At 45.0% G+C, this 24,313-nt stretch overlaps 1 protein-coding gene and 1 long non-coding RNA gene across 7 annotated transcripts in view; one reads left to right on the forward strand and one right to left on the reverse strand.

Annotated features, from left to right (window-relative positions):
• PTBP3 (polypyrimidine tract binding protein 3) overlaps nucleotides 1-24,313 on the forward strand; it is a 94,142-nt gene that overhangs the window by 60,019 nt on the left and 9,810 nt on the right. For all 6 annotated transcript variants that reach the window (XM_072992009.2, XM_072992008.2, XM_078384874.1 and 3 more), the window contains 6 exons: nucleotides 77-187; nucleotides 6,484-6,658; nucleotides 11,389-11,466; nucleotides 13,206-13,345; nucleotides 14,049-14,082; nucleotides 14,957-15,049. In XM_072992009.2, the coding sequence (XP_072848110.1) occupies nucleotides 77-187; nucleotides 6,484-6,658; nucleotides 11,389-11,466; nucleotides 13,206-13,345; nucleotides 14,049-14,082; nucleotides 14,957-15,049 (631 nt within the window). The remainder of the gene's footprint in view (nucleotides 1-76; nucleotides 188-6,483; nucleotides 6,659-11,388; nucleotides 11,467-13,205; nucleotides 13,346-14,048; nucleotides 14,083-14,956; nucleotides 15,050-24,313) is intronic.
• LOC144586537 (uncharacterized) overlaps nucleotides 1-24,313 on the reverse strand; it is a 65,216-nt gene that overhangs the window by 7,039 nt on the left and 33,864 nt on the right. The window lies entirely within an intron of this gene.

Here is a 24,313-nt window from a genome sequence, read left to right on the forward strand (position 1 = left end):
ATATCCATGCCATTTATATCTCGAACTTTCCTAGAAGTCATTGAAGCATGAATTGACTAGTTGGCTTTTTATTTAGATTTTCTCCAAGTTTGGGACAGTCTTGAAGATTATCACATTCACAAAGAACAATCAATTTCAGGCCTTGCTTCAATATGCTGATCCAGCAAATGCACATTACGCCAAAATGGTAAGTGCCATTTTGGACCTGATAGTATTTGAATTTGAACTTCTAACTGTTTGCTTCATATGACTTTCATTTTTCAACATCTCCCCTTGCATTCTGATGTTATATCACAGTCATATCCTAAATGGAATTTTTAGAATGTGTCAGTACAGGGATAAATTTGCTGCACATTCAGATATTAAGTTTATCTTAACACCATTTTGTCTTTCTGCAGTAGCCTTATATTTGTCTTTTTTACACACAAAGGTTTTGCATGAGGCATGCAATTAGTTATATAGCTTGTACACGCATAGATATAAATTCTGAATACTCTTTTAACTGTTAAGAGTTGTGAAAGGCTCTTCCTTTGTAACTTGAATAAAATACCTGTCATATATCTATGGGTTTGTGTGTTATAAGTGTATACAATTGACAACTGTTTAATGCTCTAATTGGGGAGAAATTGGTGATGCATGAAAACATGAACAGTACAGAGCTTACCCAAGACTACAGAAGTGGCTCTTCTTTTTCGTGGCCTCTGTGAATGCACACATATGGGTACTGTCTGCGCCTGCGCTGACTCTCTCGGAAGATTCTAGAGCTAAAAGTCACAATTTTATGGGGTGATCCTTCCCCAAGGTATATGCTCCTCCCACCCACCATCTTCCCCAGTTCCTTTTTTCCGCTGAGCTGAACGGTTCTCAGGAAAGATTGGGCGCTTTGTTATTTGCCTTTTGGCTATTTTTTTAGGCTCCTTTGAGCTTTTGTTTGTTTATCTTTACTTTAAATTACCTACTTAGTGATCCTCCGCGTCTTTTGTTTGCTTAATTGGCTTCCCACGCTCTCCTTATTCCCTTCCCTTTCCCCTCCCCCCCCCCCAGTTCTTTGCTTATGGCCTCACCATCTCCTTTTAAAAGGTGTACAACCTGTGCGAATAAAATCGCACTTTTGGACTGTCATAGCCAGTGACTTTTTTGTTTGGGTGAGGAACATCCTACCCATTCATGTCCTACTTGTAAAAATTTAACCAAGCCGGCACTTAAACAGAGGCTCCAAAGACTCCGGTCTTACCTTTGGCAAACAGTCATGAATCCTCCTTTTACGTCTTTAGAAGCGGCTAGATCTCCTGCCCTTTCAGCTGATAGACTTCCAGCGGGCCAGTCTACCTCTGATTCTACCTCTGTGCTACCATCTAAGGACACTGTTGAGAAAGCAAAATCGTCTGGTAAGCAGAAGTTGCCCTCCGCAGAGGTCTCAAGTGCACAATGCAAGCTCAAAGAAAAAGCCCAAACCTGCCCCTAAGAGGCCTAGAAAGGACAAAGTTCCCCGAGTGGAGCCCCCTCAGCCTTCTCTGCCGTCCCCCATCCTCGAGGAATCATCCAGAGGAGCCCCTGACTTGGCTTCCGATGGAGATTGAGCCCATGATGTCGCACCCCCTCCCACAATGCCGCCCCAAACCCCGAGCATTGGCCTCAACGTGGCTGCGCCACAGTCCAGCCCAACCTCAGCCCACTCAGACCCTGACTCAGGGCGGGCAGCTGAAAGCTCGGCATCCGATCTGGAGGTTCCCCCTTCACCTCCAAGGAAGAGAAAGGAGAAACGAAAGTACCTCTCCCCACCGAGGTCTGTGCCATCGCAAGGCGATTTTTGCCCTTTTCCAATAGTGCCATACCATTTTCACCCCTTCATCTGGCAAACCCTGCACGAAAGGTACCAGCCTGAACAGGCTAAACGGTCCTGAATGACGCCGGAACTTCCCCATGCCGCCCCTTTCGTGGACTCGAATCGCCTCCGCGCGACCACTTTGGCCCCGGTGGCTTCTGCTCCGCCTGTATGCCCTCCTGCCCCATCTAAGCCAATGCCTCTAACTCGAATGCGAGACAGAGCTTATGAAGCCATGCCCCTACGTCCCGCACCATTGATGCCAGACCCGATGCCATCTCAAGGCCCCTTTGAAGGCATGCCTGTCCAGTGGCACCAAGCTCCCCTGACAGAGGGCTTTGGCCCTTCAGACTACCCTTCATCTCCAGGCTCCCCTGCATCTTCGGAGGCACAACACTCTGAGTCCTCCCATGAGCCTGAGCTTCCCCTCCAGTCCCAGATATGAGGGGCAGCCATGCTTCGTCCTTCTCGGATGATTTCTCCTCCTATGCTTATTTTCCAAATGGCACAAGCCCTGAATCTCGACACCGAACAGCCCTCGTCCACGGATGCTGACCCGGTGTTCGATAACATCAACCAGGAGCGCCCTGTTCCTCTGAGCCTCCCCTTTAACAAGTCCATCCTTCAACCTATTAAGGATACTTGGGGAAAACCTCCTTCTACTATGCAGATTTCTCGCCGCACTGATGGCCTCTATAGGACCCACGGGGTCGATGCCGAATTCCTCAATAAACATCCAGTGCCTAACTCTGTTATCGTCGAATCCAGTCAGGCCCGAACCCAGCCTAAGTCCAAGCTTACCCTTGCCAACAAAGACGGTAGAAAAGTTGACACAATGGCAAAACGAATTTTACTCTCTACACGCCTTTTTGCTCAGGAGTATCAGTTACCAGACAACTATGGGCACCTTTCAGCGTCATCTTTGGAATCAAGTCCTTCCTCTTATTGACTCATCTCCTGAACCCATGAGATCTGAGCTCATCAACATCCATTCACAAGCCATTTCTCTTGCCAAGTATCAGAGGATTGTGGCGCGACACTCCGCTGAGGCTGCTTCTAAAACTTTGGTTACCTCCATCTCTATTCGACACCATGCCTGGCTCAAATCCTCCACGTACTCTGATGACACCAAGTCCAGAATCGAGGACTTACCCTTTGATGGTGCCGACCTGTTCAATTCCACAACTGATGATACCATGGAGGACTTTCATAAGAAGTGCAAAACTGCGCGCTCCAATTCGGTTTAGCCATCTACCTCTTACCAACGGCCCTTCTACCGTTCGGGCCAGTTTCATCCCATACAATGCCAGAATCAACGGTTCCAGCCTTATAGACAGTCTTGTCCCCATCAATCCGACAGGTCCTTAACTGCCCCTCAACCTCTGATGGCATCCTACCAGCCTCAAAGCCTACCTCGGCAGCGTCAATCCTTTCGTAAAGGACAACGAAAGGGTAAGCAATACTGACAACTGCCTATGCCTGCCTTTTCTGACATTCCTCTTTACCCACTGAACTGTACCAGACTGGCCCCATTTTTCCATCATTGGCAATCCTCAGACAAATGGGTTCTATCCATCATAGCATCTGGCTGCCTCATAGAATTCTCCGAATTACCCCCACTGGGGTTTATTCAATATACCCCTACTCCTCTGCTCTGCTGGACTAGGTTACGAAGCTTCTCCAGAAACATGCCATTTTCCAGTCCCTACTTCGGACTCCCTCAATGGTTTCTACTCAAAATACTTTACTGTTGCTAAAAAAGATGGAGGCCTCCGCCCCATCTTTGATCTCACTCACCTCAACCGTTTCATATCTCCCCGAAAATTCCGCATGCTTACACTGGACTCTATTATCCCTTTGCTTTCGCAGGGAGACTGGTTCATAATTATCGACCTGCAGGACGCCTATTTCCACATCTCCATTCATCCAGAACATCACAAATTCCTCCGGTTTCATTTCAATGGCACTTCTTTCCAATTCTGTGCCCTCCTGTTCGGGCTCTCCACCACCCCCCCGGACTTTCACCAAGTGCATGGCACCAGTGGCTGCCTTCTTCCGGCTACAGGGAGTAAACATTTATCCCTACATCGACGACTGGTTGATAGTGGCGACATCGTATCATGATGCCATAAAAGCACGAGACACAACGCTCCATACGCTTCACAGTCTCAGCCTCAAGATCAACCTCGAGAAGTCACACTTGATCCCAAAGCAGACGGCCAAGTTCATAGGCATGGAAATAGACTCCCTCTGTGCAAGAGCTTTCCTGCCTCCAGACAGGATCAGGAAAATTCAAAAGGCTGTCCGCCTTTTCCAAACACATCACTCCGTTTCGGCGCATCACGCCCAACACCTCCTGGGGCTCATGGCATCGACAACAGCTGTCGTCCAACACGCCAGGCTCAAAACGAGATCCCTGCAGGCATGGTTCCTTTCCCTGTTCAATCCCGAAACAGGTCTCCCTTCTACCCTACTGCAGGTGACACCAGAACTAGCCTCCCAGCTCGACTGGTGGACTCACCCCGACAACCTTCTCATCGGCAGGCTTTTCTCGCCTCTCAGACCTTCCATACAGGTAATGACTGATGCAGCCAATGCTAGCAAGAAATGTCTACGGTTCTGCTCCAGAGTGGGACGGGACACCAACTCTCTGGGAGACGCATTCCTGATGGACTGGTCTGGAGATCTCCTTTACGTATTTCCCCCTCGCCTCTAATCCAGAGAGTAATCGTCTGTCTCCGACACGACGAAGCCAACGCGATCCTGATAGCCCCGTACTGGCCCCGCCAGCCATGGTTCACTCACCTGGTCTCGATGTCGTCAGACATGCTCCACCTTCCTCTCCGCCCAGATCTCCTCTCGCTCAACCACAGCCTCGTTCTTCACCCAGACGTCGCCTCTCTCAGTCTTGCGGCATGGAGGATACTCCCAACGTGATGCAGGTTCTTCGAGCCCGAAAACCTTCCACTACCCTCCTATATGAAAATAAATGGAAGTCTTTTCTAAAATATACTCATGACAATAACTTACCTGCCATACCTGTCTCTTTGAAGACTATGCTCGATTACCTCCTGGATCTCTTCAGTTTCGGCCTTTCCCAGTCCATATTAAAGGTTTATCTTTCAGCCGCTATGGCTCACCAGCCGGATGATTCTCCCTCCTCCAAGTTGTTTTCTCACCCAACTGTCAAAAAGTTCCTCAAAGGGCTCAACAACATTCGCCCTCCTCAACAACATTTCATCCCCCAGTGGTCACTGCAGCTGGTTCTCAATGCCTTGATGCAGCCTCCGTTTGAGCCCATGGCGTCTATCGACCTCAAATTCCTGACCCTTAAATCGGCCTTCCTTGTTGCAATCACATCAGCCAAACGGGCTAGTGAGCTCGCCGCTCTTCAAGCTGATCCTCCCTTTATCCATTTTCACCCCAATAAAGTGACTCTTTATTTTGACGTTTCTTTTCTTCCGAAGGTGGCCTCTGACTTCCACCTCAACCAACTCATCATACTACCTTGCTTCTTCAAGTCTCCTTCATTGCCCCTAGAACATATGCTCCATAATCTCGATGTTAGATGTGCCCTGGCTTTCTACGTCGAAAGGACAAAAGCTTTTAGAAAGTCCAATAAACTTTTTCTTTGCTTTCACGGCCCACACAGAGGGGCCCCAGCCTCCTCTCAATCCATAGCACGTTGGATTGTACAGACTATCTCCCTTGCTTACAGCCTGTCGGGGAAATCCCTCCAGAACATCTGACAGCTCATTCTACCAGGGCGCTGTCCACCTCTACTGCCTTTCAACGTGGCACCGAGGTTCCTGACATCTGTCGTGCCGCTACGTGGTCTACACCATCCACGTTTGTCAAGCACTACCGCCTGGACGTCAGAGCACGCCAAGATGCTGCATTTGACAGCTGTCCAGTCATCCTTCTTACCGTGATGACCCACCAACCGTTAAGTGCAGCTTGCTGGTCACCCATATGTGTGCATTCACAGAGGCCACGAAAAAGAAAAAGAGGTTACTTACCTGTAACCATAGTTCTTTGAGTGGTCCTCTGTGAATTCAAACAACCCGCCCATCCTTCCCCTCTATCCGTCACGGGTTGATTATATAATTAATTAATTCTTTCCTTCATACCCGGCGGATAAAATTTAGGAACTGGTGAAGATGGTGAAGATGGGAGGAGCATATACCTCGTGGAGGATCACACCATAAAATTGTTACTTTTAGCTCTAGAATCTTCTGAGAGAGTCAGCGCAGGCGCAGACAATACCCATATGTGTGAATTCACAGAGGACCACTCAAAGAACTATGGTTGCAGGCAAGTAACCTCTTTTTTCCCCAGAAGGCACAGTGGGGAATTGAACTCCAAACGTCTGCCTCCATAGCCAGATACCTAACTCACTGAACTATCCAGCTAGGTTGAATGATAATAGCTTCTTACAATTAGTGCATATATTTGACCAAGAACCTATAAAGGCATAGGGAATTACACCAGAAATGTGGGCTAGGTCTCTGCTTGACCCCTTTTGTTCTGCCAGGTCTTCTTTAAAATTGCAGTATATCTTAATCACAAACAGTTGAAAAATATTACTGTATTTCATAACTGCTACTCAAATGAGTATCATATAAATATAATAAATAAATATTTTTGTCTTCTCATAGGCGCTTGATGGTCAAAATATATACAATGCTTGCTGCACTCTTCGTATCGATTTCTCCAAGCTAACAAGCCTTAATGTAAAATACAACAATGATAAAAGCAGAGACTTTACTCGTTTGGACCTTCCTTCGGGCGATGGACAGCCTTCTCTTGATCCCACCATGGCAGCTGCTTTTGGTAAGAACTTTTCCTTTGTTGGTAGAAGATGGAACAAGTTACATCTTTGAACTATTTTTAGTAACAGTAGGCTATTGAGTATTTTAAATATTGAATTAGTTTGTTGCTCAGCTATGAATTTCATTATGTCACAGAAATGGTTTTGAAACTGAAGAGTATATTAAAACACATTTCTTAAAAAACTGGAAAACGACATCTTAAATTCCAAATATAAAATTATAATCCTATTACATTTAATTTCCCCAAACAGAAGAAAGGTAACCATGTGAGAGGCCTCTAACAAGATGCTCTCATGTCATTTTTTTCTCCTGATGATGAGAGACTATCTGCTTCAGCTTTACTCTCACTAATTTGGTATAGGTTTACGAAGGCTTTCACGGCCGGGATCTAATGGTGGTTGTGGGTTTTTCAGGCTCTTTGGCCGTGTTCTGAAGGTTGTTCTTCCTAACGTTTCGCCAGTCTCTGTGGCCGGCATCTTCAGAGGACAGCACTCTGTGCTCTGGTGTAGCTGGCTTGCAAAATACTGCAACCATTGGTATACGTTTCTTGGGATTCATATAGTAATTTGCTAATGATAAGTATGAAACTCTTAGCTCTTTCAGCCTGTATCTGAATGCCAGTTCATGAACAGGGCTTGAAAAATGCACTCATCCACTTCATCTGTGACGAGGGAAAAATGCTGCTCGATGAATCATAGCTCCCTCCCTCCCTGCCTCCTTCCCCTCCGCCTGTCTCTGTCTTTCTTTCTCTCTCTAGTCCTGCAGTCCTCCCCTCCCCTCTCCCATTGCAAAAGGAAAACTGCCTTCTTCTTGCGATAAGAGAGTTCGAGCGATACATAGAGATATAGTTCTGCAGGAGAATGTAGAGTAGTCCCATACTGGAGACTATGGAGATTCCCTGCTCCCAATTTTAACCAAACGAGGACACATCCTGGCATGGGAGGGAACCATGGCTCCTTAAGGGGCTGGGTGCTTTTGCTTTCAGTTTTATTTTTGCTGGAGACATTCAAAAGAAAGGCATTCAAAATACAAGCTTCATGACCCCATAGGCATGACGGTAATAAATCAACCCAGGTCTGAGGGTATAAATCAGTGATTACTAATCCCAATAAATTGCAAGGCTATATAGTACAGTGGGGTCTCTACTTAAGAACGTCCCTACTTAAGAACAATCCAACTTAAGAACAGCTCCATTTGCTAAATTTTGCTTCTACTTGAGAACAGAAATCCAAGATAAGAACAGGAAAAAAAACCTTTCCTGCTCTTTTTTTAACCTTAGGTCATCTTAGGTTAAAAAAAATTCTCCCCCTAGTGGTAGAGTATGTATTAACCAGCTTTGCATTATTTCCTATGGGAACTAATGCTTCAATGTACGAACGCACCTCTACATAACAAAAAAACAGCCAGAACGGATTAATTGGTTTTCAGTCCATTCCTATGGGAAATTTTGCTTCAATTTAAGAACGTTCCAACTTAAGAACACCATTCCAAAACGGATTAAGTTCTTAAATAGAGGTTCCACTGTAGTTTCTATGGACGGAAAAGAGCAGATACGGATTAAATGGTTTTCAATGCATTCCTATGGGAAATGCAGATTCAACATAAGAACTTTTCAACTTGAGAACCACCTTCCAATACGGATTAAGTTCTTAAGTAGAGACCCCACTGTAAAGTCATGCTGACTGGTGCAATTTTTGAGTGACTGGTGAGACATTCTAAAATTTTCCAAGCCCTGCTCATGGAATTTTTTACAGGACATACGATTTCAGAGACATTACCAGCTTCTGCAGATCTTCAGCACCTTTTATGACCTTCTTTCTCAGATATCATAGCGAAAAGAGCAGAGATAAATTCATCTTCTTTTAATTCCCTGAGCCAAATTCTTTCTCTGTGGTGAAGATTATGGCATTTAAGGGAGGCCAGATAAAGTTCGTCAGATTTTTAATAACACAATGTTTAGATCAGTGTTGCATAAAGTATGACCTACAGGCTGTATTCAGCCCCAAGCCGTTTTTGCAGGCCCCTGTAGAGGCCCACTGCCCCCACAACAATGGGAAAAATTGCTCCTGGACATATGTATTGGCAGTACATAAAATCAATTGAGGAGTTCCCCTCGATCCAAGGAAACACTCCTGAATTAAGACCAGATGTGAATACAATGTAATAAAACAGCCATTAAAAATAGGATCTACTAAAGTTAAAAACCAAATAGTACTATTCAGTTGAGTCCTAACTGAATTCTAAGGCAAAGAGATCAGTCTTCAGAGCCCTCTTGAAGGCCTTTAACTTCTTGAGGTTCATGAACCACACACTCATCTGTAGATTTCAGAGGGGTGCTATGAAACACACATACCCTGCCCATTTGTACTGCAAAAAGAGGTTTGTTTGTTTTTTCACTTGAAAAAGCCTCCTTGCACTAGTGGTCAGATTTAAAACAGATTATGATTAAAGAAGGTTGAAAAACAATTTCTATCCCAGAGCTGCAGCTATATTGAATTCCACTGTATAGTGCAATATTAATGGGTTGTGTGATGGGAAATTGAATGTGAAAGATGTGGATGTGAATATGTTTAATGTGTAATGTTCTATGTTATGGATGCTATGTTCTTGTGTGTTTTGTTATGTGTACTGGAGATGGCATTTAATTTTGTTGTATGGAAGTACAATGACAATAAAGTAAATTCAATTCAAAGAGTATTTGGAGGTTGGGATGCTAGTAGGACAGGGATGCTATGGGGCCCTCAAAACATGGTACAGTGGTGCCTCACTTAAAGACGATAATCCGTTCCAGGAAAATCACCATTAAACGAAAACATCGTAAAGCGAAATAAAAAACCCCATTGAAACCCGTTCAATGCGTTCCAGTGGGGTAAAAACTCACTGCCCAGCAAAGATCCTCCATACGGCAGCCATTTTTGCTGCCTGTATATTGAGGAATCCATCCCTAAACACAGTAGGGAGCCATTTTAATTACCCGGCGGCCATTTTGAAGCCGCCGATCAGCTGTTAGAAAAACGTCGTTTTGCAAAGAATCGGTTCCCGAAGCAGGGAACTGATCATCGCAAAGCGAAATTCCCCCATTTAGACCATTGTTTTGCGATCGCAATTGTGATTGCAAAAGATTGTCGTTAAGCGGATTCATCGTAATGCGGGGCAGTCGTAAAGTGAGGCACCACTGTAAGTTACTTCTCCGTGTCTTTTGGAGGGCAGAATGAGGCTTTCTGAGCCAGTTTTAAAACATGTATTTGAGATTTGGACAGGTTGGGCTGTGGTGGGCTACATTAGGAATACTGGGGGACTGGTATGTGGACTGTGGATTGCATGTTTTGCATTCCTGCTCTATAATAGGTGGTCTGGTGGTCAGACAGAATTCACAAAACTGAATTTCTATTTTCCTGAGTAAAGTGCATTCTAAATGCAGATCTTCTTGTTCCCTGGGATATTTATGCTGACAAGACAGACCCTGGTTCAAAGAATTGAGAGTAGCAAGTAGATTACAGCAGGTTCTGATGGAGTGGGAGTTCATGGGAGAACTAATTTTCTTTGTACTTCAAATATTTGTGCCTAGCTTAGTGTCTAATCATGGGTTAAATAGTTCATTAGTTTACCCTACTCAGTGATATGTAACAAAGATGTTTTGCATGCTGTGTGCTGGAATACCCGTTATTTTGTGCGAAAATTTTGGGTATTGTTTGTGCTTGATATCAGTATTCATGCAGGGCTCATCTGGCTGAATAAGTTCTTTGTTTCTAGCTGCTTCCAATATATAATGAATTATAATGGAAATCAGAACTGTGAATAAATGATTAATACTTATATTGCCAGTATTTGTCCTGATAGTAATGCACGTATTCTAAGTAATATATAGTGTTCTTCAGTATTTGTGTAACTACCATATTGGAGCTGAAGATAAGAGGTGTAGGAAGCTGTTGAATTCATGCAGATGGGAGGATGGGCTGCAGCTGTTAACATGGTAGTTTGCTGCTTATTTCAGAAGTATCCACATTCAAGAGTGGGAACATGCATTAGTAGGCAGTGTAGCGTTTTTTGTTGTTCAAGATCATCTCTATACATGATGAATCGATAATATTCTAGATTTTATTTTGTGCAGATTTATTATTACTTTAGAGCTGAGCCTGTATCTAAATATTCAAAGTTACTGTATATTGCCAGTGAGAGAGTTGTTCCTGAGCAGTCTGCAGACTGAGCAGATAGAACTATAGATCAGATGAATATGTTTTAGATTTTTCTTTTCTCTTAGTTTTAGTCTGGAAGAGGCTGAACAGTATGAGTTTGATCTAAGATCAAGAGCAGACATTTACCACCCAGTGATATTGCTCACCAGTTAATACTGTTAAGCTTTTTAACTGCAAAGCCTTTTTGTACTTGCATGTGTGTATTGTTTCTTAAGTGTACTACCACATAAATCACATCTGCAAATGCCTTTATAGTGTGAAATCCATGGTGATGTTGGGAATAAGGTTGAACAAATTGTAAACTAGTATTGGTTCCATGATTGCCTTAAATGTCTTTGGAATGTAGGCACAACAACACAGGCCCATGTGGACGGCAGTGACTAGCGGCCCTGGATGAATACATACAACCTTTTTAAAAGTGTTAAACTAGCTTACAGACTTTCTGAAGAATTAACGTGCTTTCTGTTTTCCTCAGAAATTAATAATCTCTTCCAGTCCTTTTATTTCCCTTTTTATTTCCCTTTCCCTTTTTCAGGCACTCCAGGTATCATCTCCTCACCATATGCAGGGGCTGCAGGCTTTGCTCCAGCCATTGGCTTTCCCCAAGCAGCAGGCAAGTCCTTTTCAGCATGTTTGACTAGTTTTCCCCTATTTGTTCAGTTTTCGAATACGTATAATGCATGCTGTATATATTAATGTACTTTAGGAATCAAGCAGTAGACAAGAACTATCATTCTTTTAATTAGAAGGATGTGTAGACTTGTTCGAATGTGCCCATAATACAGTGGTGCCTCGCAAGACGATTGCCTCGCTGGACAAAAATATCGCTAGATGAATGTGTCCGGCGAGGTTTTTGGTGCCTCACAAGACAATTTTTCCTATGGCCCTGCTTTGCAAGACGACTGTTGCCATTCAGAGGCTAGCCGAGCACCATTTTTGAAAATCCCACCCCTTTCCCCTGCCTTCAGCAAGCCTCTGAAAGGAAAAAGGAAAAGAAAAAAAAGAAAGCCTTTTTACATTCAGAGCCTTACCGAAAGCAGGGGGAAAGGGCACGAACTTAAAAAATCATGCTGGGCTAGCACCCATCACCACGTGGAGGGACCCCCGCAAGTCCTCAGATGGTGCAGGGAAAGCCTCCGAAGGGTTCCGAAGCCAACGCGCGTGTTTGCGGGGAACCCCTGCCAGTGCTCCGATGGCTTCCCCTGCACCATCGGAGCACTGGTGGAGGTTTCCTGCAACCGCGCCCGCCGGCTTCAGAGCCCTTCAGAGGTTTTCCCTGCACCATCCGAGGACTTCTCCACGCGACGATGGGCGCTTGAAGAGGCTTGCCAAGAACCATTTTTGAAGTTCCCACCCTTTCCCCCTGCCTTCAGCAAGCCTCGGAACGTAAAAAGGCTTTCCTTTTTTTCCCCTCTTTTTACGTTCCGAGGCTTGCCGAAGGAATGGGGAAAGGGCAGGAACTTCACAAATGGTGCTTGGCAAGCCTCTGCAAGCACCCATCACCGAATGGAGGGACCCCCATGAGTCCTTGGATGGTGCAAGGGAAGCCCTGGGGGACCCCCACAGCCAGCAGCGAGGGGACCCCCCGTCAGCCCTCCGGTGGTGCTTCCCCAGCTCCCCTACCTGGTAAGTGACTTTTTAATTTTTTCCCCCATAGGAACGCATTAATTAAATTTCAATGCATTCCTATGCATAGACAAATTTTTTGCAAGACGGCATTGACCGCGGAATGAATTAAATTCATCTTGCATGGCACCATTGTACATGTATTTTTAATATGTAGGTGTTATGTATGTATTATATACACATACACACAATTTTATTATGCTGCATCTTTCGTTATTTATCTGTTTTATGATAAGAATTTTTAACATTTTAAGGTAGTGAAGTTGTATCATAAAGATGTTCATTTCATAAGTTTGCAGTCCCCCACATTGTCAGACTTCAGCTTGGCTCTTCTGTTAGCATTGGCTGTTAGGTAGAGCTGATGGAAAGTGTAGTCAAGCCATATCTGAAGGGCCGCAAGTCTCTCACCACCACTACCCACTTTAACTTTGCCACTAAATCTGAACACTAAAACTTTGAGTTACCTGGTGTATTGGAGGTGTGGGGGATGTGTAGAGATTGGGGTGGCAGTTTGATTTTATTTGCCTTCTCAAAGTGGATTGAAAAGTTAAATATGTGCTGTTTAGCCAAACAAGGAGGGAGAAATTGCAGTGCCTTTTCTTATTTAGGGAACATTTATTGCAAAATATTTCTGGCTGTATTTTTAAATTAAAAGGTGAGATACTATGTATATTTTCTGAATAGTTTTTATTGGCTTTTAAAATTGTTTTTAATTGGCTTTTTCAGGTCTGTCAGTTCCAGCTGTTCCCAGTGCACTTGGGCCTCTTGCAATCACCACCTCTACCATGACTGGGCGGATGGCTATCCCAGGGGTCACTGGAATGCCTGGAAATTGTGTTTTGCTTGTTAGCAATCTCAATCCTGATGTAAGGCTAATACATGGAGCACTTCTTATAAATCAGTGGTTCCTAACCTTGGGTTACTCAGGTGTTTTTGAACTGCAACTCCCAGAAACCCCAGCCAGCACAGCTAGTGGTGAAGGCTTCTGGGAGTTGCAGTCCAAAAACACCTGAGTAACCCAAGGTTAAGAACCACTGTTATAAATGAAACACTGCAGACCATTTCATCTACAACACTTGGTTGGAGGGAGGAGAATCCAGACTGCCTGTTTGATTGGAACCTTTCAATACCTTGAAGGTCTTTGATTTCGTCAGTGTGGGTGGCCCTTCCACCAATGCATATCATCAGTATTCTAAGATGTTATTTTATACAGAGTTGCTGTAGCAAGTTAATCACCTGACCTGCCAGAGCCTGTATGTTGCTGACATTGTTCACAGGGATAATCTCCAACAATAATGTAGGGGGAAGGGGACCTGAGTAGGATTTTGTGCATTAACCAGTATCAACATTGAAAAAGATTTCAGAAAAATCTTATTGTGAATTGTATTATGTAAAATACTGCTATGAAGAATGTGACATCAAACATATCTAAACAAATTATTCTAATATACCTACTAGTTCTCTGACCACCTGTTCAGGTTCCCTGGTAGCCAAAGAAAATTCAGGTCACCCACTCCCAATTTTAATATGATATAATTTGTAAAAATTGTGTCTTGTGATTTTATGCAGGCAATCACACCAGATGGACTCTTTATTCTGTTTGGTAAGTTAGTTTATGTTCAAAAAGTTCTGTAGAAAATAAAGTCAGAATTATAAGCTACATCTGAGAAACATGATTTTAAGATAAATTGATTTTTTAAAGAAAAGTCTTGTGTCAGCTGTCAAACCTACAGTTCAGTGCATTCCAATGGGGGGGGGGAATTCACCAAAAATTAACGAAGAGTCAGAACAAAGCCAAATTAAGTTTGCAAAGGTTTTACAAGGTGCACTAACGATCCCAAGCATTTAAAACAGTTTTTGAACATTTTAAGACACTTTTAAAATAGCGAAAACGGATCTGTCAAAACCACTGAAATGCATTGAATAGGCTTCAATGCATTCCAGTGGGGGAAACATTGTTTCGCTTAGCGATGTTTCCTATGGCGATTTTCGCTTAAGGACGGTAATCCGTTCCCATTGGAACAGATTATCCGGTTTTCAATGCATTCCTATAGGAAATGGTGTTTCGCTTAGCAATGTTTTCCCATAGCGATGTTTTTTGGGGAACCAATTAACATCGTTAAGCGAGGCACCACTGTACCTACTTGGAAGATTCTTTGCTAGCATTTGGGTCATTCTTGTATGTTTAATACAAATATTACATGAATCTAAAATACACTAGCTCTATTAAATTACTATACTGGATACTGATTCATTGGGGCTAAGATTAATTTATAACCAAGTCTAGATTTGCACCGGTGTTATTTGTCCTCACAGTAGATAAAATGCCAAGCTGTATCTATAAATACAAACTAAGTTTTATTATGCTCTGTTGAAAACTAGCTTTAGTATAAGGTAAATATGCTGTTCTGTTGTACAGTATAGTAACTTGAACTATTTTGCTGTTGGTTCATTAAGCATTTATTCTACTTTTGCAGGTGTATATGGTGATGTCCATCGTGTAAAAATTATGTTTAATAAGAAGGAAAATGCCTTAGTTCAGATGGCGGATGCAACACAAGCCCAACTAGGTATTAACAGTGTCAATAAAACATAGCTATTATTTGATATGTAATTCTATAAGCCATAGTAATCTTCATTCCTATTAAGGTGGAAGTTTTAAGTGTCAGTTCTTCGTAGTGGTCTCTGTGAATGCACCCAAATAGGTTAATCCTGCTCCTACACAGGACGTCTGGAAGATTCTAGAGCTATAAAAAAAGAGTCAGTTAGCTCCCCCCCGGAGGATATATAGGCTCCGCCTCATCCATCTCCTTCAGTTCCTCTTTTTCCGCCATACCGTTAGGAAGAGCAGAGCATCTATACTTAAGTATTCTAGCTTAGCTAGCCTTTATTCTACCTTTTTCCCTGTTGTTGTTTTATTGTTGTTTTATTGTTAATCCTCGACAGAACCTGACAAAAAAATTGTGTTTGCCGCCGTTCTGTCTCTCTCTCCCCCCCCCCCCCCCGTTTTCAACGGCTCCACTTTTTTGTTTTTGTTTTATGGTCCCTCAGGGCTTCAAGCAGTGCGCCATCTGTTCTCGCAAAATTCTGCTTTCAGACAGCCACAAAAAGTACTTGTTTTGTCTGGGAGAATCACACCTCAACCAGACCTGCATTGCTTGCAAAGGTTTTTCCAAGCAAGCCATTAAACTCAGGCACCAATGGCTTCAATCTTTTCTCTACGAGAAGAGTCTTTTTCCTGCCATGGAAGGCTCCTCCCTCCCGGCACCAACCCCTCCACGTTCGGAGGCATCTAAACAGACTTCTCCTGTTGAGCAGTCGACTCTTACCATTTCTCTTCCTGTGAAGCCTAAGGAAGCCTCAAAACTGCCTAAAGCCAAGGCGTCCTCTTGAGTTGCCCTTCCTGCAAAAAGGAAAATCATCAATAAGTCCAAAAAGCTGAAGAAGTCAGCTAAACTGCCTAGTGTGCCTCCTCCAGCTCCTTCGATACTGCTCGAGGAGTCTTTGAGGGAAGGAATTGGACTTTCTGATACTGAGGAGCACATTCCTTTAGCCCAGACGGCTCAGGATACCATGTGCATGTCTCCAAACTCGGGCCGATTCAAGACTGTGCCAGACGCCAGCTGGGCCGTTGCCCCTTCTAGCCCTCAATACTCAGGGCGGGCTGATAACGAGTCTCTTTCTGAACAGGAGCCTGTCCACGACACTCCTAGGATAAGTACGGAAAAGCGCAAACATTCCATTCCGTACCAACCTTGAGATGCAGGAGATGGGTACCGTCCACAGGGTCCGCCATTTGGCCACCCTTACTACACTCCGTACCAACCATATCCATACCAAGGCTATGGTTACGCACCGGAGTTTCCAGGCACTTCCATGCCTCAACCGTCGTGGCACCATACCATAGCTCCTCCCGTGCTACATCAGCCCCAGGCCTAGGTGGATCTCTCAACACCTCAAGTATCATCGCATAAGAAGCGTTTCCCCGCGGTACCTACAGCGCCTCCCAAATGCAGCAGCCGACACTATTCAGTACGGGCTACCACTCTATATTCCAGTCCAGGAGCTCACGATACCGAGTCTTTTTCCACCTCCACGCAGTCTGACTTGGACATTGTACCAGAGGATGCGGTACCAGGCCGCTCTCCTTCTCTAGCCTCTCAATCCTTCCCAGATGACCACTCTACGGCATGCAGTGAATCAGAGGCTCCTGAGCCAGTTGGTCAAGGCCCATCTTCCCAGCCTTCTCCAGAAGACTTCTGTTCTTATGTGCAACTCATCATGTGCATCAGCTGGATGCACAGATCCCGCAACAGGAAAGGGACTTAGTCTTTCAAGACATGGAGCAGGACAAGGCTTCCCTTCCTAGTCTGAGCCTCATTCCAGCCCTCTTCGAACTGCTTAAAACTTCATGGGACAAATCACCCTTGATGGCTCAAGTCCTTTGCAAAATAGAGCATCACTACAAAACTCATGGGTCGGATTCTGAATTCCTCACTAATCATCCAACACCCAACTCCATCGTGGTTGAAGCTACCCAATACAGGTCTCGTACCCGGTCGTCAGATACACCCATTGACAAAGAGGGTAGGAAATCGGACAGTTTGAGCAAAAAGCTTTATGCCTTTGCTACCCTTTTGATCAAAATAGCCAACTATCAAGCGGCCATGGGCGCTTACCAGAAGTATGTTTGGGACAAAATAATCCCTATGCTACAAACTTTACATGATCCTTCTAAAATGGAAGCCCTCAACGTTTACGAAGAGGCTAATACCCTGACCAGACAATGGAGATTTGCTGCGAAACATACGGCAGACATCATCTCTAAATCCATGTTAACGGCGATAGTTGTCAGATGCCAGGCATGGCTCAGAACCGCCAATATCCTCGACGACACTAAAACAAAAATTGAGGATCTACCCTTCGACGCAATTGGACTGTTCAACTCCAAAACTGACGAAATCATGGAGAATATCCATAAGATGAGATAGACAGCAAAGTCTTACGTACCATACCAGCCGTATAGGTACCAGAAACAGGAATACAAGAAACCTCAATACCAATTTTCCACTCAGAACCAACCCTTTCGGTATAGCAATCAACAGCAGGACCGGGCTTATCAGACTCAACAGTCCACCGCTCCATTGTTCAAACAGCAACGCTTTCGCAGCCCCAAGCAGTCTTTTCGCAAAGCTCAGCACAGGGGTAAGCATCTCTCCTCATTCTTTATGCACCACCAGACTGTTCCCATTCCTCCAAGAATGGCAAACCATCACTACTGACAAGTGGGTCCTTAATATCTTTGAAAAGGGCTATTTGATTGAATTTTCAGAGACCCCACCACAAAACTCAATTTAAAAAACTCCCTTTTCCATGCCACTGCATTTGGAAATCTCAGCACTCCTATCCAAGGAGGCCATAACCAGGGTACCATCCTCTGACTCCAGCAAGGGTTTCTTCTCGCGCTACTTTGCAGTCTCCAAGAAAGATGGAGGCATAAGGCCTATCATGGACCTCAGAGACCTCAACCAATTCATCCTCCACAAGAAATTCCGTTTGCTGACTCTTGACTCCATTCTGCCTCTTTTGTCTCAGGGAAACTGGTTCGTCACCATAGATTTACAGGACGTCTACTTCCATATCTCCATTCACCCATCTCATCAAAAATTCCTTCGGTTCCGGTTACATCACAATACTTACCAATTCACCACTCTCCCGTTCGGGCTCTCCACAGCGCCCAGGACATTCACAAAATGCATGGCACCAGTCGTGGCTTACCTCCGTACCAAGGGGATAAATTTTTTTCCCTATATAGACAATTGGTTCCTAGTGGCAAAATCCTACCACGAGGCAGTCTCCGCCACAAACTTCACCCTCTACACCTTAAAGAGACTTGGGTCAAAAATCAACGAGAAAAAGTCTAGCCTGATACGATCCCATACCGTCTCCTACATAGGAGCAACACTGGACTCGATTCACATGAGAGCTTTCCTACCATCTCAGTGAATTCGCAAAATCCAGGCTGCAGCCTTGAAGTTCACACTGTATGCGACTTTGACTGTGCACAATACCCTGCACCTTCTAGGTTTGATGGCGTTCACTACCTCAGTGGTACTCTTCGCGAGACTAAAACTCAGACCGCTCCAGTCCTGGTTTCTCACCCATTACGATCCCATGATGGACCCTCCTACAAAAAAGTTAAGGGTCCCACCTCTCGTAGCCAAGCATCTCATCTGGTGGACCATGCCCAACAACCTTTCCTTGGGACGACCGTTCCACCCTACATATCAGTCCATACAAGTCGTGACAGATGTTAGCCCCTCAGAATGGGGAGCGCACTGCCAGGAGCTGCGGGTACACAGCCTCTGGACTTCGCGCCAAAGAGCCATCCACATCAACCAGCTAGAATTGTTGGCTGTCATCAAGGCTTTTCAAGGCTTCCTGCCCTGCGTACGAGGGCTCGTGGTACAGTTGGTAACAGACAATACTACAGTGATGCGCTACATCAACAGACAGGACGGGACTCGATCCAGGCCCCTCCTCCGATTGACTCTACGTTTTTGAGAATGGTGCCGCTCCCACCACATCTTTTCCCAAGCAATCCATATTGTGTCCAAGGACAATTCCCTGGCAGACCGCTTGAGCCAACTACCCACCAGAATGCACGAATGGGCCCTTGACCAGAAGGTCTTCCTAGATTTATGCAGCCGCTGGGGACAGCCCACGATAGATCTCTTTGCGTCCCCATCGAAATACCAAATGCAGCAGGTCCTGCTCCAGGGCGGGCATAGGTGCCTCACCCCTTGGAGACGCCTTCCTCATACCGTGGTCCGGAGAGCTAACTTACCTGTTCCCTCCAATACCACTTCTCCTCAGGCCTGTAACCAGGATTATTCAGTACCAAACGAATGCAATTCTTATCGCCCCATGGTGGCCACGCCAACCCTGGTTTGCCCACCTATCAGAAATAACGGAAGAAATAATGCACCTACCTCCGACATCGTCTCCTCTCCCAGAACGACAGGGCCCTTCATCCTGATCTCTGGTCTCTTCACCTGACGATGTGGAGGATATCCCCAGGTTCCGTGCGGTCCTAGACCAAGCCTGAAAACCGTCTACCTTTCGGTTGTATGAGAACAAATGGAAAGCTTTCACCAAATTTGCCCAAGCCAATGGCGTGATCACAGTACCGGCATCTCTGCACACGGTACTTACCTTCCTGCTCCATCTCTTCAACCTGGGACTGGCTCATTCCACACTTAAAGTTTACATTTCGGCAATTGTGGCTCACCGACCTCCTCGATTGCGCTTCACCAGGCTCTTCTCCAACCCTACTGTTAAAAGATTCTTGAAGGGCCTACAAAACATACGGCCTCCACATTGTACCACAGTGGTCTTTACCACTTGTCTTGGAAGCTATCACCAAGCCTCCATTCGAACCTATGGCTACCTGCTCAGAGAAAATGCTTTCACTGAAGACCACATTTCTTGTAGCCATTACATCGGCCAGAAGAGCGAGTGAGCTGGCTGCACTTAGGTCAGATCCTCCTTACCTCCAAATGCACCCTGATAAAGTCACCCTATACCTTGACATTTCCTTCTTACCAAAGGTGGTATCGGACTTTCATATCAACCAGCCCATTGTGCTTCCAGCACTGTTTCCTTCTCCTTCCATGCCGTTAGAGTGTAAACTCCACACCCTCGATGTCAGAAGAGCTCTTGCCTTCTACCTTCATCGTACCAAGCACACTAGACGCTCCCCAAATCTCCTCCTGTGCTATCATGGACCACACAAAGGTGCTCCTGCTTCTCCACAATCAATATCCAGATGGATTGTTCAGCTCATACAGTTGGCTTACCAGCTCGTCAATAAGCCTGTACCAGATGGTCTGAAGGCCCACTCTACCACAGCGGTCTCTACGTCAACAGCTCTATTCAAGGGTGTTCAACTACAGAACATTTGCAAGGCGGCTACTTGGGCCAACCCATTGACGTTCGCCAGACACTACCGCCTAGACGTCAGAGCAAAAATGATGCGGCGTTTGGACAGGCGATAACTGTCATCTCTGATATCATGATGGCCCTCCTTCCAGTGAGTACAGCTTGCCATTCACCCATTTGTGTGCATTCACAGAGATCACTACGAAGAAAGTTAGGTTGCCTACCTCTAACTTTTGTTCTTCTAGTGGTACTCTGTGAATTCACACATCCCTCTCCTCCTTCCCTCTGTCACAATATTGTGTCATGATACCTTGCTATCTTTTTTATACGGTAACAGTGGATTTAGGGAACTGAAAGGGATGAGGCGGAGCGTATATATCCTCCGGGGGGGGAGCTAATTGACTCTTTTTTCTATAGCTCTAGAATCTTCCGGACATCCTACGCAGGCGCAGGATTAACCCATTTGTGTGAATTCACAGAGTAACACTAGAAGAACCAAAGTTACAGGTAGGTAACCTAACTTTCGTGCCATTCTTTTAAAAAAAGGCCACAAAAACTATAGCTTAAGTATAATTAAATATACTTAAATGAAGCATATCAAATTAAACTTTTGTTAAATTTCATAGTAATATGATGCCCAATTGTTCACTTTTAATTTAAAATACATATTCAGAAATGTATATGAGATAAGTTGTTATGCTAAAAATAAAGTTACGTTGGTCTTGCAATATTGCCATGTACTTTCAGAAAACCAATATCCTTCGTGGCCTCTGTGAATGCACACATATGGGTCTTGTCTGGACCTGTGCTGACATTCTCGGAAGATTCTAGAGCTAAAAGTAACAATTTTATGGTGTGATTCCCCCACGAGGCACATTCTCCTCCCACCCACCACTCCTCTCAGTTGCTTTTTTCTATCGAGCTGTATGGTTCTCTGGAAAGACTGAGCCAGCCTTCAACTCTTTTTGAGATGTTTTCCTCTCTTTATTTATCTTTTTTTTACTCTTAATCACTTAATTAGTTAAGCACCCTTCATTTCGCTGCATTTTTTCGCTTTCCCGCCATATCGATTCCCCCCTCTCCCCCCATCGGCTTCTCCCTGCTCTACTCTCCTTTCTTATGGCCTCTCCAGCACCCTTCAAACCTTGCATTACCTGTGCAAGCAGAATCGGTCTTTCAGATGGCCATGACAAGTGCCTCTTCTGTTTAGGCGAAAATCACCCAACCCATTCTTGCGCCGTCTGCAAAAATCTAACCAGGCTGGCATTAAAACAAAGACTGCAAAGGCTGAGATCTTACCTTTGGCAAACGGCGATGAACCTCCTGTACCATCCACGGAGGCGGTAAGATCTCCCACTTCTTCAGGCGAGAGGCTCGCTTCCGGACAACCCACTTCTGAAGCTGGGGCGCCCGTCTTACCACCCAAAGAGCCTGCAGACAAAACCGAATCTGCTGTTAAACAGAGATCGTCCTCTACCACTAAATCATCTTCCCGGGCGCACGATCTCACTGAGAAAAAGAAGCCTAAGTCTACCGTAAAAATCTAAGTGAGATAAACCTCCTCGCACTGGCCCTCCCCAGCCCTCTCTACCTTCCCCTATTCTAGAGGAGTTTTCAAGAGAGGCCCACAACTTCAATTCTGACAGAGATGAGGCTCAACAACTTCCTCCACTATGGCATCAAACCTGACACCGAACATTGGCCTCTTTGTGGCTGCGCCTCCATCCAGCCAGGCCCCGGTCCACTCCAACCCTGCATCAGGGTGGGCAGCTGAAAGTTTGGCATCTGATCCTGACACGCCTCCTTCCTCCCCTAGGAAGCGTGTGGAAAAGCAAAAGCATATCTCGCCACCGAAACCCATGACACCATACGGAGATTACTTTGCATTCCACATGATGCCATACCAGTTCTTTGACCCATCCTTGTGGCAATCTCACTTCAAACGATACCATTCAGAACAGCAGAAACGGGCTCGTTGTACACCAGATCATTCTCAACCATCTTCACTGAAGACTACATTGGTCTAGAAAAACTGCACCACCTACCCCAACATCGATTACAACTCAACCATCTAAACGATCTAAATCGGCGTTGAAATCCAAGAAGCATGACCATTCGATCCCACTTCACTCACTTCACATCACTCAAAACCCTTTGGAGCCTGCAGAAACTCATGAGCCTCGGTACCATGAGACCCCTTCGACGGTATGGGTCTCTTCAATCTCAAAACTGATGAAACCATGGAAAATATCCATAAGATACGTAAAACAGCAAAATCATACTCATATCAGCAATCCTCTGGGCTTCAACGATTCCACCCATACAGGAAATATCGTTCTCAGCAATCTGAGAGGTCTCCCACAAATCCACAACCACTAATGCCGTCCTTTCACTCCCTGGGCCAGCCATGTCAACATCAACCCTTTCACAAAGGCCAAAGGAAGGGTAAGGGAATGTCTCAAAATGTTTGTCCCCTTCCGTTTCTCCAAATCCCCTTTCAAACTAGATTGGCACCATTTCTCCATCACTGGAATACTATTACCAATGATAAATGGGTTCTGTCCATCGTCGTCCATGGCTTCATGATTGAATTTGACAATCTACCCCCCCTTGGGGTTTATCCACTCTATGCCATTCTCTTCCACTCTCCAGGAGAAGTCTCTATTCTCCTATCCAAACAGGCTATTATTCCAGTCTCTCCCTCTGATTGGTACCATGGCTTCTATTCAAAATACTTTACGGTTTCAAAGAAGGACGGAGGACTCCGCCCTGTCATCGATTTGAGAAATCTTTATAATTTCATTCGACCCTGTAAATTAAGAATGCTCACACTAGACACTATTATCCCCTTGCTTTCACAGAGAGACTGGTTTATCATAATCGACTTACGGAACGCATACTTCCGTATCTCAATACATCCTTCCCATCAAAGATACCTCAGGTTCCACTTCAGCAACTCTGTGTATCAATTTTCTTCCCTCCCCTTTGACTTGTCTACAGCCCCAAGAACGTTCACCAAGTGTATGGCACCAATCACTGCTTTCCTACGCCTTCAAGGCATAAACGTCTATCCCTACATTGAGGACTGGCTTATCGTCTCGACATCATACCTCGATGCCATAGCAGCAAGAGATACCACTCTTCACACACTTCAAAGACTCAGGCTCGACATCAACCCCACAAAGTCTTATCTACAGCCATGCCACAGTCACCTTTATTGGGGCCAAACTAAACTCACTTCAAGCCGGAGCTTTCCTCCCGCAGGAAAGAATTCTCCAAATACACAAGGCAATCACACTCTTTCAACCTCAAGGGAGAGTGTCTGCCTGTCACCCACAACATCTTCTCAGGCTCATAGCCTCAACAACATCAGTAGTACAGCATGCAAAGCTCAAGATGAGATCACTCCAAGCCTGGCTCCTGTATCTGTTCGACCCCATGACAGACCCGCCATCCACAAAACTACCCGTTACTCAGGAACTAGCAGATCAACTCGGATGGTGGACTTGCCTTCCAAACCTGCTGATCGGATTACCTTTCTCCCCTCTTCAACTGATGGTACAAGTCATGACCAATGTGAGCCCTTTGGGATGGGGAGCACACTGCCTTCATCATAAGGGCCACAGCCTATGGTCAAAATGGGAAAAGACTCTTCACATCAATCACCTAGAACTGCTAGCGCTCAACAGAGCATTCCTCCCTCTCATCAAAGGCCAAGTTTTTCAACTCACTACAGACAACACAACAGTGCTTTATTATGTCAACAAGCAGGGAGGTACCCATTCTTTTTCCCTTTTGTACCTTGCTGTCAATCTATGGGAATGGTGCCTTCAGAACCAGGTCTTCCCCATAGCAGTACACATTTTGGCAGAAGACAACTTCGTGGCAGATCA

This window comes from Pogona vitticeps, chromosome 2, assembly GCF_051106095.1.
Source record: "Pogona vitticeps strain Pit_001003342236 chromosome 2, PviZW2.1, whole genome shotgun sequence".
Lineage (NCBI taxonomy): Eukaryota > Metazoa > Chordata > Lepidosauria > Squamata > Agamidae > Pogona > Pogona vitticeps.